The sequence below is a fragment of the Vitis riparia genome, chromosome 10 (assembly GCF_004353265.1).
Source record: "Vitis riparia cultivar Riparia Gloire de Montpellier isolate 1030 chromosome 10, EGFV_Vit.rip_1.0, whole genome shotgun sequence".
Classification (NCBI taxonomy): domain Eukaryota; kingdom Viridiplantae; phylum Streptophyta; class Magnoliopsida; order Vitales; family Vitaceae; genus Vitis; species Vitis riparia.
Genome location: NC_048440.1, coordinates 16,299,351 through 16,315,916, shown reverse-complemented (window position 1 = coordinate 16,315,916; position 16,566 = coordinate 16,299,351). Strand labels below are relative to the sequence as shown.

The window sequence follows — 16,566 nt, the reverse complement described above, 5'->3', positions numbered from 1 at the left end:
TATCTCTCTCTTGACAACAATTCCTATTAGGAGAGTTGATAATGTCTGAAGTCTTACAAGTGGTATTAGAACTGAAATCACAGGTTCAAACCCCCATGGTGTTGTTAAAGGGGATACACCCAATGAACATCACACTTGCATTGAAGGTGATCATGATTTAGTTATTAGGAGGCAAAATTAGTTTAAATATTGTTGAACATATTTTCACCAAATTAATAAATAAAATAAAAAAATCACTTAGTTGAATACATGTAGTAGTTCTTACACATCTCTCCAATTAATCACTTTAATGCATAAATAGTGACATGTTAGTGCTCATGTTATATAATTAAGTTAGTTCATATTCAAATTAAGGTTATTATTTCAAAAAGCAAAAAGTTGTAGTCTAAAAAGTTAACTCTCCTAAAGCTGTCATCAATTGTCCCAACCCACCCACTTCTCACCTTAAGCTATCGTCCCATTGAATCAATACAATTCACCATCCATGTGGTCAATTTTCCCTTATGAAGAATCCAACACAAACATTTTGACAACTCCACTAGGGATTAGCGCATGAAGACGATTAGAACTTGGATAGATAAATGAGGAGGCCTCCAATGAATCCCATCAATCATAACCCTATTCTCATCCTCCATTTCGTTTCTACAAGTGCCTCTATAGCTAACACCCAAAGTCAAATCTTAAAGCACTTTTAATATCAACATGTCTAATCATCCCTCTACCACTATGACACCACCCGTAGAGATAAATTATTATAAACCTCGCAGGAATACTTCAGTTGCACCCAGACTATATCACCCTGGTTGAGAGGTACAAGCATTATTGCACAAACAACAAGAAAGATTCGTGTTACTGCCTTTACCTAACGTTGAGACCGCCTCTCCATGCCTATTAGAGGTATAAAAACAAAAAATAAAAAAAATAAAAATTTTGGCAATTAAATGTGATTAAGAAAGAAAATTTAAAATATAAATCATCTCCCGAAATACCCATTTTAAGTTCTTTATTCCTTCCATGAATTTCCAAAATTTTCAAAATATTTTTTAAAATTTTATCAAACACTGCCTTTTTTTCTCAAAAATACCTTTTATATTAAAAACTCTTTTTTTAAAATCATTATCAAATATATTTTAAAAAATAAAAAATAATTGAAGATAACTAGATTATATTGAGACCCCCCTAACAAAAATGATAATAAATCTTTTTTTTATATTTTTTATTGATTGAAGTTTTAAATTATCTGTTAATTAAAAAAATAAAAAGACAATAGGAGCCTTCAACAATTTAGTTCTATTGATAATATAATACATCCAAGTGAGAAAAATCCTTAATAGTGACAATAATAAAATCAATAGCAGCCTTTTTTCTGACAACAGACTCACGTACCTGCCTAGTTCTGAGCGGTGGTGCTGCTCCCATCCATAACCATCAAACTAGTTCCCACTTGCCGTCCATTTGTTGTTTGCCTGTCAAGAAAACGTGTCTCAAACAATTGAACAGACCCAGCCAAACAAGGTGGCCACATTAAGATTTTTATATCTGTTCTTATCAGTTCAAACTTTTTTTTTTTTTCTTTCCCTCTTTTTCTTGTCCTAGGTTTTTTCCTTTTTTTTTATTCAAAGAAAGTCTAATCAAGATTGAATTTTCTAGCCTCAGATTTTTTTTTATTACCCCGAATTGGAATTTGAAAGTACGTTGTCTTAATATATGAAATTACCTAAAAAGAAGTAGAATAAATAGATATTCATAGAAATTAACCCTAAATTTAAATTTTCTATTCCGATTATCCAAGATTAATATATTATCAATCTCCTACACAATATTTTCAATTCCATGATAAACCCTGGATATAACTTATTAAAATCACCTAATAACCTTTTAGTTGTTATGAAAAAGAAATAATGGTCTCTCGAACCCTAAATAATTCATTGGTTATAAAAAAAATAATATACAATTTTATCTAATTGAATACACATAGCATCTAAAGTCTTATATCATTAGCACCTATACTATTTTTTTCATAATTCTTAATAGATTGCTCAAAACCCTTATTAAAGTTTAATTGATACAAGTCTCTAACATTTTTATAAATTAATGATTATTTTTAGGAGTAATCTTGAAAGATTTAAGAGAAATTGGAAAAAACTTATTGAATGACTATTTTCTCTTCATATATTTTTCTTCCACAAAATAATCTTTTTTATATTAAGAAAACTGAGGACTAGTTTTGAAAAACAATTAAGCTTTTAATTTTACGCAATTGCCCTTGAAAAAAGTGGAACAAAATTGTGCACAATTAACAACTAGTGTTCATACACTCAAGGGTGAATTTGAACATTCACTACAAAATTTTAATTTGGATAAAGTTTTTGTGCTTTTTCTCAATTATAGTCATTCCATAAGCTTTAATAACCTTAAATGCATAAATACCCCGAATGACATCGAAAATGAAACAGTCTAAAATTATTTCTAAATTATTCCAAAATCGAATTGGCACATGTAAAACCCAAGATAGTATATGTCGCAACCCAATCTTTAAAAATTGAGTCAAAATTATCAACCAAACCTAATTCATCGCAAGAATCATATGGGACTCGTTTGTGAGCCACAAACATTACAAGGTTAAAAATGTAATTTATCACTCTCCGAGATGCTCCAAATTGATTTGAGAGGAAGATATTACACATTTCAATATGGAGCAAGAGTAGACTGAGTAGTCAGTCAGCTTAGGGGAAACTTGATCCGTATGGCTGGACCTATGGATAAGTCTCCACCTGATGCTCCTGGTATAAACATGGTTCAGGCATAGTATGGAGGTAAAAACATACAAAATAGAATTATTGAAAACAAATAGTCTGTACAATATGCTAAAAGAGCATGTCCACAAACCTGCAATTTCATTAGAATAATGCAATATAGATAAATGAATCTGAACAGGCATTGAATCAAACAAGTTTTGGTTCAAGTCTTCACCCTATCCACCATCTAACTGAGAACAATAGAATATCATGCTCCTAATCAAGCCCTCTGTGTCAGCTAATAATGTAAATAATCTCAAGTAAAAAAATAAAAATAATATGTAAAGACAATCAGCCTATCTCCTAATGTAGGCAACTTTGAGAAAATTTTACACAATCATGGTGGTGTATATAGAAACAGATGCAGCAAAACAAACCGGCCACATCCCATCCAACACAATCAAATTCAATTCAAAACCCTAGTTTGAGCAGCATCCAACTCTCTTCATAGCTGAGACATCTTTACCAACATCAATTTTCTCCCCTTTGCTGGGAACAGCTGAAGCAGCTCCATCATCACCAGCTTCCATGGCTTTCTTGCTAACAATTCGGTATATCTGAGTAAGAACTTCAGCAAATGCATTGTCCACATTTGTTGCTTCCAGTGCAGAGGTTTCCATGAAGTAGAGGGACTCCCTCTCTGCAAATGACTTGCCGTCCTCAGTTGAGACTGCCACAAGATGACGAAGATCCGATTTGTTACCAATGAGCATGACCACAATGTTGGGATCTGTGTGATCCCTCAACTCCCTCAACCACCTTTCAACATTCTCAAATGTGGAGTGCCGAGTAACATCATACACAAGCAGAGCACCCACAGCTCCTCGGTAGTAAGCACTAGTTATTGCACGGTACCTACAAATCTCCAAAAAGATAAGGCTTAAGAAATAGATAATAGGTATTGATTGTAAAATCAAATTACAATAATTTGAGTAGATATAAATCTGGCAGCAAAAACAGAAGTATACCATTGCAAGAAGACCTACGATACCATATGATGTAAAAACACTAAACACCTATGGGGGGCCATTTGGCAATGGAAAGGAAAAGTGAAGTTAGTCCCAGTTCTTTCGCAATATGGATTCAAATTTTTAGATATAAAAAGGTGGCATGTTTCAATTAAGGATGTCTCCTGTTAACTAAAGTAACATTATTTTTATCTATCACGTGGCATCCTTTTGAGAAACTGAATCCTACACTGAAAGGACAGCAAAAGAGTGGGAGTTCAGCTCTTCTACAAGCACAGATTAAAATGTCGGTGAAATTTGCTGATATGGTGGGAGACAAGTCAGATATTGGTCAGCCTTGAAATGATAAATGCAAAAGGGAAAATCAGTCAATTTTTTTTGGCATTTTTTCAGATATTTTGCGATTTCATCCCAATTTTCTTGAGATTCTTAGGAAATTTTGGGATTTTATCCCAAAATGTGGCCTTCTTGGTGGCATTGGAGCCTAGCGTTTTGCCTCTATCTGCCATTGTTACACTATGTTGCAGACTTCAAATCTAAGGTTTAAGGAGAGAAACAGAGCAGGAGCTAGGTAAAAAGAAACAGCCAGTGGATGGTTAGGATGGAGTTTCATAGTTTAGGGATTTGGTGGTAGCTGTTGCTTTGTATGAGAATGGCCGGTGGGGTTATTGCCAATAAAGCTTTCTTCAGGGTTGGTTTGGAGAGTGTCACGTGCGACCACACCATGTGAGGAATGCTCTGCAGTGAAATATTTATACCAAAAATGAAACAATATATAGTACTTATCTTAGAAGCGTCTTCTGAAATGCACCAGTCATTGGCCTCCACTACCTCTCCCTTCCCACATGTTAGCAACAGTAACATTCTTATGAGAAGCTAGTCCAAACAACCAAGGAAATGATTCTTTCAAACGGATCTTCCCCACCCATCTATCCCACAAAATTTTGTTCAACTACCATTTTTAACCCAAATAGCTATCCTGTGGTTGAATTCCCCCTAACCTTTTCTTAAGTCTTTCCACATACTCATACCAAAAATATCCCTCACCTCACAAGTGTTCCATCCCTTAACCAGCTCCTCAAAACTTTCCTTGGATGATCTTCCTCCAAAAGCACCTTTACTTGAGGGAAAGCCTCCATAACCATTTGCCAAGGCAGACCCAATTAAGACTTCCAGCAAAAGATACAAGGTTTTAACTTATAGTACAAGAACTTTGAAATGCTAATGCCTTTAACTCAAAGATGTCTTAAATGAAATCAAACACCTTGAAAAAGAGCTTTCATAGCCAAAAAAAAATTTTTAAAATTAAGTTAACCTTCCAAACGGTGCCCCAAATGTGGCCCAAATCTAACTAGGATTCTATTTTATTTATGTATTTCATCAAAGCCAAGCATAGATTTAAGATTATGAGTCCATGTTTCTTAAATGTTTCCCCATCCTTCTGAGTTGTAGCTAAACTACCAAGGGGTTCTCATTGAGAGAAGGAATAGAATGTATAACAGCCTAAACCTTATGCATGATTTGATACATATGGAAAGAGAGAAATGATACATGTCCCCAGTGCAAGGAAAGGTTGGAATTGGTGCTGAAATATACCTTTTTAAAAACTTTGTTTTCTTGGTCTAGTGTCTCTTTGGATCTAACATTGGATCCTTTTTACTCACTGTTGAGGAAGAAGTTTGATTTTCAACATTTCCTCTTTTATTTCATCCTAATTTTCATTTATTTATTTATTTTTGATAAGGAAAATCCTTTTTCTTGCATCATTCCACATCCTACACATATATCCTTTGTACTTTAAGTGTGCTCCTTTTGCTATATGCCTCTTACTTCTTCATAAAATTCATTGCTTATCAAAAAATGTATGATACACCCATTTTTTAACTTCTTGACATAGTACTAATATACACCATTACCGCTATTAGGACTTTATATGTACTCAATATCATAGAACAATGGAATTTTACATAGATAAATTGAATATATAGATACATAGATAAATTGAATATATATATATATATATAAAGAAAAGATCAATAAGCACATAATAAAAGAGGTGGTGGAATCATAATGCATGAAATGCATATAGAGTGTGCTGAACATGAAAAAAAAATGAAAAATATGAAATGCAAAAACAAAAAACAAAAGCCTTAAAACAGCCTAAAGCCTCCTCAAGCAATCAATGAACTCAAAGAAAGAAGGGTTAACCTTCCAGAGAGTACCACTAAGCCATTCAAACAGCAACTCTAGGAACAAATACTTTAAAACCTGACTAGAGCACTCAAATGCTCAAACAATTCACTTGCACTCTTTGTAAATGCATCAAAACAAGTAAAAGGCATACTCCACACCAGTAAGCATTTATCACCCACAGAACAACCACATCAACCAAGTAACAAACCTCTAGCCAGTCATGGAAGCAACCTCAAATAAAGAGAATGAGAGATACCCACAAATTGTGGGTTTCCACACAATGGATAAGAATATGCTTGGCTAATTCCTCTGGTGGCATACATAAGCAGCACCTATTAACGAAGGGCCAACCTTCATGAGCTGATCAGTCACCAAAATCTTCTCCTACAGTCCCCCTCAAATAAAAATAGAATAATAAAAGAACTTTAAACTAGCCATCAAACTATAGGTTTCCATAGTGACTAATGCATCTGAACTGTCTGAGGATAAGATTTAGAAGAAAATTGCTGCCCATGCCTAGCATATCTCCACATTCAGTCTCATCCAACACCCACTCATTGAACTTGGTAAAGGAGCAACTCCAACTCCCAATTATGAGAATTGCTTTGGAAATGAGGGTCCCAGTGATCTCTGCCAATCCCCACATCCCAAACCACCACAACCTAAGCATTTATGAGTAGAAATGATGAATAAATTAGGGAAGCCATCTTTTATTGGAAAATCGCCACACTACACATGAACTTAAAATTTGAGAGCATTGTATAAAAATTATGAATTCTGAACTATGGATTTTTTTTATTATTATTATTATAACCGAAGAACCTTCCATAGCCCAGCCCTTAGGACTCTCCATGGGGATCCAAACCTCAGGGTGTTGACCACCCTGAAACAACTAGTACCGGGTAAATTCAAGGTATCATCAATGGTGGGATTCAAACCCAAGAACATGTGCCACTTACTAGGACCACGCTTCTCAGTGTTCACTTTGACCAACTGAGCTACCTTGACGGGTGCTAAATCATGGATTTAGAGCCAAATCCATAAATTTACTATTTTTATTTTTTATTTTTTTTATTTTTTTGCTATTTAAATTTCTTTCATGCAAGAATACATGCTACAAATTCATTAGTTCATGTTGTGGTTTCAGAAATGAAAACATCAATGTCGATGGACATATAGATAGATCAATTTTATGGAAATATTGATATCAATGGAAATTTTAGTAAGAATTGAAAAAATTATAAAAATTGAAAAAAATATGGAAATTTTTAATAAATTTTGAAAAATGATAAAACAATCAATAATTCATATATTAAATTATTCTTTTGTAAGAAAATAATATTAAATATATTCATGATAAAATCTGTGACATGAGTCAATACTATGCATTATGAACTAATAATAAATATTATTTTGAAAGAAAAATTAATTCATTGAATTTGCGTAATGCACTACTCAAATTCATGTTAATCAATTTTAAATTAAACAAAAAAATAGTTAACATAAAATCTTATTTAAAAAATTTTAATAATTTTTTACTCAAAATGTGATATAAAACTATTTCAATAAAAGTAATAATTCCATTAAAAAGTATTTAAACTTTTTTCTAAATAAATGAATATAATGGATTAAGATAATATAAGTTGAAACTTGTATTTATAATTTTCCTTATTAAATTAATTTTCTCATTTAAAATTATTTTTCATCCAATATGAGAAACTTATTTTTATTAAAATTTCTACATATTTTTGTTATTTGCAATCTCATCTTTTAATTTGGACAATTTAACCATTATAAGCATTTCTTTAAATATTTTAAAGTGACAAATATTTTATATTTAAAGTGATAAATATCATATCTTATATTTAAAGAGATAAATATTCGTTTATTTGGTAGATTTCAATTAAATTTCGTCTAAAAATAATCATAATGTTTTAAAAATAACAATTGGATTAAATGGATATGTAGGTTGATTTTCACCAAAAAACAAAAAACAAAAACAAAAACAAAACAAAACAAAACATAGCCAAATATTGCAATAATGCTCGGTAGAAATTCCAAAATGAAAATGTCAGGAAATTTATGTGATAAACCACCAATGTTCTGCCAAAGTATTTCTGGCCAAAGTTATCCACTCCTTTTCATTTTCATACCAAGGTGCATCAACTGAAATTTTAGCAACTTGGGCGGTATTTAAATCCTTGGTTTCAGCATTAAAAATCTTATAGTCATGGATTGATAGCCAAATCCATGAAGTAATTACTTTGAATCAAGCCAACTATAAAACAGCTAAGAATATTGAAGACACCAAATTAGCACTATACAGTCCCATATAGTGTTCCAGCTTCTCTAATCAAGTGATGATGTATGCATCTTCTAAATTGAACTACTAGGAAAAATGCTAGGAGTACCACTATTTCTATCACCATTTTCATCACTTACTAATGTGGTAAATAGCAATAAATGTAGAAAAAGTAATCAAAATGCAATAAAATGCATTTTTTATTATTTGTCTACTACTAATGATCACTTACCACATCAGCAAGTGATAAAAATGATGATAAAAATGGTCGCACATGTAGCATCATCCATAATCTTAACCCACAAAATTTCCACAAATTTTGCAGCATAGGATATTATAATTTTTCTAATCAACTGGTGATGCATATAACCTGTTCGTTGCACTAATAATTTATACTGCAAGCTCTCAAAAATCTGCAGCATGCTCACTCATATTATGCCAATTATATTAATTTCTTCCTTTTCGGGCCATTTGGGAGTTTTATGGAGTAGAGGAGGTGGGTTCCACTTGCCTTAGGCTACCTAAGGCAAACAAGAACCAGCAGAAACAAAAAGCACTAAAAGGAATTGTGCCTTCGGGTTCCACTAGTCTTGTGCCTGATATCTTAGAGGGAGTTGAATTGTCATGCTTCTCACATGACTTACCAACACATTAGACTAAAACCAGGTCAGATCATCCTCAGCCCACCAGGTTTTTGGGTTTCCTAAACAACCATTTTATTGAATGCATGTGTTGATTCGATTAAATGCATCATATGATTGCCCAAAAGAAAAGAAAAAAAAAATCATCATTTCCTAGATATATTTAGGAAAATAGATGTTGCCAATATAATGATCATTAACCAGACCATATATTTACTAACTCTAGCCTAACCCGATTTGAACCCAAGTTTAGAAAAATAAGATTGTGTTGGGTTGGGATTTAACAACTTAGGTTGAACCTCAGGTTGGGTTAGGATTAGGCAAATGAGTTTCATAAGCTTGGGTTAACTATCAACCCAACCCAACCCGCAGAGTTTACCTCCTACTACTGAGCTTATTATTGAAAAGACTAACAATGTGGTATGAAATTGTAGAATAAGATTATACTTAAAACTACCATCATGCTCATAGATTTCTCATTAAGATATAATAAAAGGTGATATCTTTTGTCATGTAAGAGCTATTGAAAAGAAAGTCTAAACCCACTTCAACAACCTTTTTGTTTAGATGGTGGAGATTATGTAGGATTGCTATTAAAGTGTTACAATACATGTTTAACGTTTTCATCACAAAGTTACAGCTTTTAAGGATTTTCAGAATATCCATTGGTCTTCTCGAGGGCCTGAAAAATACATGTTAGCACCATAGAGACTAATTTTGAGACTGCTAGTAATATTTATCATGTATGCCATCAATTTTGGCATGTGGATGATAAAGTAACATAAAAACATAAAAATGACTTTACAGGAAAGTGCAAGGCAGCCTCCATGGTTTTGAATCAGGGTACCAATCACCACTAATATTGGTATACTAATCAGTTTTACTGGGATAGTGCTCATTATAGGAGAAATCCCAAGACCCACACAAAGAAAATGTAAAACATGTAATTTAACATCTAACTATAGGAACAATTTGATCACTACCTTTTAAAAAAACTTGAAGTCAGCTCAAACTTCCTTTCCAACAACATCCAATTTCAAAATGTGTCTTTTAATTATGCATAAATAATGGAATAGTAAATCAGGTAGTAGTTTTAACAAATCAACCCAACACTACCTTATTCAACTTCCAAATAGTAACTTTATTAACATCTAATCCATAATTCTAACCTACTATCTCAACACTCCCACAAATGCACCACAAGCATGGAAACACCCCTCCCCTACTGGGGCTACCAAGGGAATTGCCACCACTTTCTCAGCACTCCACTCCATTGTTAAGCTTTGATTATTAGGTTTGTTAAAGCTAAACACTAGCCAAGAAAAAATTCCTATAACTAAACATTTTCCACCTCCACCTTGACCTTTTTACTATTTTCCCACAAGCATTGCCTCTTAATAATTCATTGAAGAAAGCATTCTAAATACCTAGATTGTAGTTCTATGGCAATACATGTCAAACATTTACTGAGGATAATGATATATAGCTGTAAATGTGACAAATTTTTAGAAAATTATTATATATTTATAGTTTTTCTTCATAATTTGGCATAACCAGCCAAAAATCAAGACACATATACATCAAGAATCAAATATATAATACAGTCACCAGTACCGAGATTATACATGGAACAACAAAGTGTAGGAGGAGCTGTTTGGGAAAACCAAAAACCCGTCAGTTGAAGATAGTCTCACCTACTTTGAGTTTTAATGTGCCTGGTGAGCAATGAGCATAAATAAGCAATATGCCACTTCAGTTTTGCCTCAACAAAATCAGGCAGAAGGGTGGTGATTTTGAAACCAATGTTAAGTAGGTCTTTCATTGTACAAGATAGCCAATTCCATGCTTTGTATCTAAAAAATACACATAGTACCTTTTTTTTTTTTGGCAAAAGGATGTGCATAGAAAAGTGCTTACAGAAAGAGGCAGCACACACATGTACAAGTTAAGGGTTCATTATTCCCACGTTAAAAAATCAATGGAATCCAATGAAGAACAAGGCACCACCCCCACTATAATTCTAGATCACTCCATAACGGTTCTATTGAAGGTCAGCTTTAGACATTGCACACCAAACATTACAAGTAAAAGCTCTCATAATTAGGATTTACTGCAATGAATCAAAATATGATTTGTTGTATCCTCACTAGCTTTACAAGCTAGAATCTATTTACCAATGTCTATCCCATGCGCCTATGTCACCTCCCAAGCAAAAAAAAAAAAGCACTCAAGGTGTGCACGTGCCCTAAATCTCGTTAGCAGAGAAATTCTTTGGGTCTATAGAATTCAGAGAATTGTAGTAGGACTTGAATTGAAACCCCCTTCCCCCCTCATCCCCTGAACCTTAAATGTGAAGCTATCTGGGGATTCTATTTTTTTATCAGAATCGGGGGATTCAATCCCACCTTTATGCATTTGCACCCTTTAAATTCTTTTTTTCTTCTTTAATGGAAAAGGACAAGCAAATTGATGATAATCCCCTCATTTTCTTCCCTGATCCACTCACCCAGAAAACCCTAACCCTTATTCCTCTTCCTCTTCCTCCTTCCCACCATATTTTTCTTCCCTTCCCCTAACCTAACCATTCTTCCCCGCTTCAAATTCATAAAATAAAATTAGTAAACACACACACAGACACACGACTAGGGGAGAGAGAGGCTGGCCATGGCTGCTCTCCCCCTCTCTCCATATCGTTTTTAATTGAGGCCAACATTCTTAACTGAGGCCAACCTTTTTACTGAGGCTAGAGTCTATGGCAATGAACAAACCTCTTTCCCACCCTCCTGTAATGACCTTCCACAACCCCACCATATGGTAAACCATTCACCTCAACAGATCCATACCAGCCCTATAAAATATGTCTATTATAAAAGTGATGGTTCAATTCAAATTATTTGATAATATAAAGGCCCAAAATTTGTTCATCAACCCAAAGATACCAACAAGATTGATAAATGCTAGAGTACAATTTTACATAGATGAATAGCAAGTACAAAATATATCATATGTGAAAACTTAAATCACCAAATAAGACAGCATGAGCACAAACACACACAGAAAGAAAATGTGAGTTTTTTTTTTTTTAATAAGAGAACACATTAATGAGCGCTAAAAGCACACATGAGTACACAGGACCGTATACAAAGTGCACTTGGCAAAAAAATAGGAAAGAGGGAACAAACAAAAAATACCCCCTCCCTCATCCAAACCCTAACCAATCTATGAAGTCAACCATATGCATATACTGGGCCTATATACACCTTAACCCACACAGAAAGAAAATGTGAGTTAAGGATAAGGAAAAGGGAAAGGGAATAAAAGTTAAGGAAAAATAATAAGTTTGACTTTAATAAATTTTTCTCTCCTAATCTTGCTCTAAGTTTATTTTCCAATTATATCGATGATATATAATTTAAAAATTTGTAATGTTTTAAATAATTTTTCATATATTTCATTTTCCTTTATATTTTCCTTGACAAACCAAATAAGAGAAATAGAAATTCCTTCCTTTCTGTTTTTTCTTTCCTTAATACTTTCTTAGATCCAAATGGAGCAAAAGAATTATGTTATTTTGTCCCCACTCAAAAAATGATATCAAGATGCCCACTTGCTCTGCCTCTAGGATGTACTTTGAAATATACCATTCAGTAGCATAGTTTCAATTGAAACTTTCAATCTATGACTATGAGATAAAAAAGAAAGACAATACCAAGAAAGACTGCAGTCATTAAACTTCATTCTTTTTACAGGCAAACAAGTATACTATTAACAGCGCCTAAAAAAAAGGGGGCACTAACGTACACAAGGGGACATACAAAGGGCACCAAAACAACAAGAAATAGAAGAGAGTAACAAAAAAACCTCCCTCCAATCAATAAGGGACCAACCAATCAACAAGATCTAATATGGATAAAGAGGCACCAACTAGGAATTTCCAACTCCAAAGCCAAAAAGGGAAATCCTAATACAAACAAGCAGGCCAAAGAATGTGTTTAACAAGGAAATGCATAAAGCTGGCCTAAGTAATCCCACATCCTTGAAAGATAAACTCTACAATGTGGAACTTAAACCTCACATTCCAGCAATCAAGATCACATTTTAATTAAAGATGGCCAGAAAAAAGAATATCAAGTTTCAATGCAACAAGTTCAACTAAGCAAGAATGCATATGATGGCATGGAAATTAAAGAGGGGAATTGTGGGAGCTATATGTAGAGTCACCAATGGAATGGATTTGACTGATTTGGTCATAAAATCATCTCTACGATAATGAGACAGGTCTCCCTGATAAATGTTTTAGTGGGCAACATCTCATTGGAATCAGATTGTGCTCTCCTCCAGCAGCCTCCTGCAACCTCTCAGAAAATTGGAATTGACAAGATTATATCAGTTGCAGTCTGGCAGTTGATCATGAGGATTCAATTCCTGTAAGGTATTCTTTGACATTTCTACTCACGAAAAATCAGATGTCAGATCTCTACAATGAAGTAGCATAATATTGTTTTCTTTCTTTTCTTTTTCTTCTTTTTTCCTGAATATCCCAAAGTATGCTTTTCTTCTCTAGCTATCCATGAAAAATGGATCCTGGCCCGACACAGGGTTGTTCGCCTTCGGTGGGTTTTGTACTAAAAAACTTTCTCGGTTATTCTTTTGAATGCGGCTGCTCTTAACCAGTGTGGAGATGTATCATAAACACGTATCTGATTTCCAGGGATCATCCCCCTTAACAGGTTCTAATTCAGTTCAATAATTGGGAATCCATTTTTGCAGACATGGCCTCTCTTTTTTTATAGGTAAAGGCAATTGTATTAAAAGAAAAGGTATACACAACTATACAAAGCAACCAAAGAGGTGCGAAGCAATGGCCTCTTAAATCTAGTTACACATATTTTAATACATAAATCATTTATATAAATTATTAGATGTGAGTTATTCATATGAATGAGGCAACTCTAAATGAACCACACCACTTCAGATCCCAACCTATGAAAAGTATCCGATTAATAGTCTAGGAGGTCCAATCCATCTCTATACCTTCTATCTGCCTTCTAGTAGGAAGCAAAAGCACAGTGACCCAAATACAAAATTTGGCCATCTCACTTCATTTGTTAACTCATATTAAATCAAGGGAAAGTACTCCAATTGAACACCAAAAACTTACAAGACAAGCTGCAAGAGATCAAGATCTCCTAAAATCCATCTACGTGCCATCAACCCAAACCGAGATCACCATGAGATCAAAGTAAAAGTTACTCTTTATGCGAGTCCTAAAAGCAAAACCCAATAAAAGCAGTTGCGTATTTGCCATTGCAATTAAACCTCTTCAGATCTCAAAACCAAACCCATTTGCTTGAATCCGAAATATGAACTAGACAAAATTTACAACTGAACAAACACAAATCTGTACAGACACAAACCCGAGTGCCACATTAGTTCCCAAAGAAAATGAATGACATAAAATAAATTTTTTGAATTACAGATTTCCTCTCACTTGAGACCCGCAAAACTAGAACCTCCATCTATTAGGCTTAGATTCTAAGACTTCAGATTTGACCACTTACTAAGTTGAACAAACACCGAATTTTTCGGCTTTTCAATTGCTACATTCTCAGCAACCAAGCAAAGCACAACGAAGTAGAAACCAAAACAAGAAGAACAGAAGAGGAAAGCACTCAAAACAACAATACGTGAAAAACCCAGATCAGAGAAAGCAAAATTGTTGCATAAAAAAACACACCTTTCCTGGCCAGCAGTGTCCCAAATCTGGGCTTTGATGACCTTGCCATCAACGTTCAAGCTGCGAGTGGCGAACTCGACCCCGATTGTGGACTTGGACTCGAGGCTGAACTCGTTCCTGGTAAACCTGGAGAGAAGATTGGACTTCCCAACACCAGAATCACCGATCAGAACCACCTTGAAGAGGTAATCGTAGTCATCTTCAGCTCTATACCCAGCCATTAGCACCACCGCTTTCCTTTCTTAATTATTAGGATTAAGAGGGAAGAGGAAAGACAGTGGAGGAGTTAAATTTCTCTCTCTACAAAAATTTTTTGCCCCTTCTGTGAGTTGGAAACGAGACACTGTGTCCGCCTCGGTGGATTCCAGAGGGGAAGAAGGAGGAAAAGGAGATGTCTTTTTGAAAACTCTGCATTGGGTTTTTGAGTGATGATGAAATGACTTTAATGGCCTCACACTTAATTACACTTGCAACCCTCATATTTATCAATATTAGAAATCTTCCCTCTCGTTTCAAAATTACTTGGACCTCTACCGTATTTCCCAGAGGAAATGAAAACGACCACACGCCTTCACCGCTGATTGCGGAACTCAAAATTGAATCATTAGGTTGCAAAGTAACCCCTAAAGATTACATCAAATTCGCCCAGACCCCATGATTATTCAAAAAACCTATTAACATTATTTTAAATCCTAGCAAGATAATTTTTTGATATTATTTTTAAGCTTTACAACATAACTCGTATCCTTAAATATTTAATGTTCGTTGAATAGCTTAATTTTTTAAATATTCTATTCAACTTTCTTTTTAAAAAAAAACAAGACATTTTTTAAGGTAAACATTTGAAATTTAAATGTTGAATTTGATATAATTGTTTGATAAACCAAAGCTATTGGAAAATTTCAAAACTTCTTATTTTTACAAATGGGAAAGGAGATAAAGAGTAGAAGAACCAAAATATTTGAAAAATGAAAAGTTTGATATTATCACTCATATCAAACCATTTGAGAATGAATTAGAGAAGGAAGCTAAAATTGATTAATCCAAATTAAGTATATGGGGTATTAGTTAGGTATCAAAATTTAAGTATTTGTAAATGAGAATTTATAAGTCTTTCATTGTTTTTTCATTCTATCAAGTACTGTAATGAAACAAAAAATGACAAATTCTTCCATTCTTTTTCTATTTAATCTAAACAAAAATGAACAATTAGTTAATAAAATTGATTTGCTTAACGGGTGACCGTTGGTTTTTTTTTTTGCATGATTACGTTCAAAACAAAAATGAATTGGCTCAAACATTGTATGAACTCAAAATCGATACTAGTAAAAGACTCTGTTCAATTTACAAGAAATATTTATCTGTTTGACCCAATAATTTCAAGGGATACGACAAAGACATCATGTTTGTATTGAGAATGGACTGTGGAGGTGTTTGTGATATCTTACATGTGATAGAGAAAGAAGTTTATAACTCTATATATGTATGAGTTTTTCTTGGTTGTGGTGTTTGTGATATCTCACATCAAATGAGATAATAAATTTATGACTCTTCATATGTATGGATTTCTTTCAATTTTGTAAATGTATTTTAAAATTATGAGGGTTCATTAGGTTCAGAGTAGATAATATCTATAAGGAAGATAGTGTAATAGGATGAAATGGTATAAGAACCAAAATACTTAAAAAATGAAAAGTTTGATATTATCATTTTTATCAAATCAATCTATTTGCATCCATTCATTATTTTGCTTATTTATTTATTTACTACTTATTTGTGTATTAAATATTTTATTGATAAAAGGATTTGTATATGATTGATTTTTAGCTTGAGTAAAAATCAAAGTATTTTTAGCTCTAGTAAAAAACAAGGTGTAAGATTGATTTTATACGCTTAATGGATACTAACTCATGGCCTTATATACAAT

At 33.5% G+C, this 16,566-nt stretch overlaps 1 protein-coding gene across 1 annotated transcript; it reads right to left on the bottom strand.

Annotated features, from left to right (window-relative positions):
* Positions 1-2,878: 2,878 nt before the first annotated feature.
* Positions 2,879-15,023, bottom strand: LOC117924044 (ras-related protein RABA1d). Its single transcript, XM_034842593.1, has 2 exons — positions 14,640-15,023; positions 2,879-3,653 (listed from the first exon to the last, which is right to left on the bottom strand). The coding sequence occupies exons 1-2, from the start codon at positions 14,858-14,860 to the stop codon at positions 3,218-3,220; spliced, it is 657 nt and encodes a 218-aa protein (XP_034698484.1). The 5' UTR covers positions 14,861-15,023; the 3' UTR covers positions 2,879-3,217.
* Between the last annotated feature and the right edge of the window lie 1,543 nt (positions 15,024-16,566).

Excerpts from the sequence above, each read along its gene's own strand:
- LOC117924044 (XM_034842593.1), bottom strand. The coding sequence starts at position 14,860 with ATGGCTGGGTATAGAGCTGAAGATGACTACGATTACCTCTTCAAGGTG. Across the intron at positions 3,654-14,639 it reads GACACTGCTGGCCAGGAAAG|GTACCGTGCAATAACTAGTG; the intron begins GTGTGTTTTTTT and ends GGAGATTTGTAG.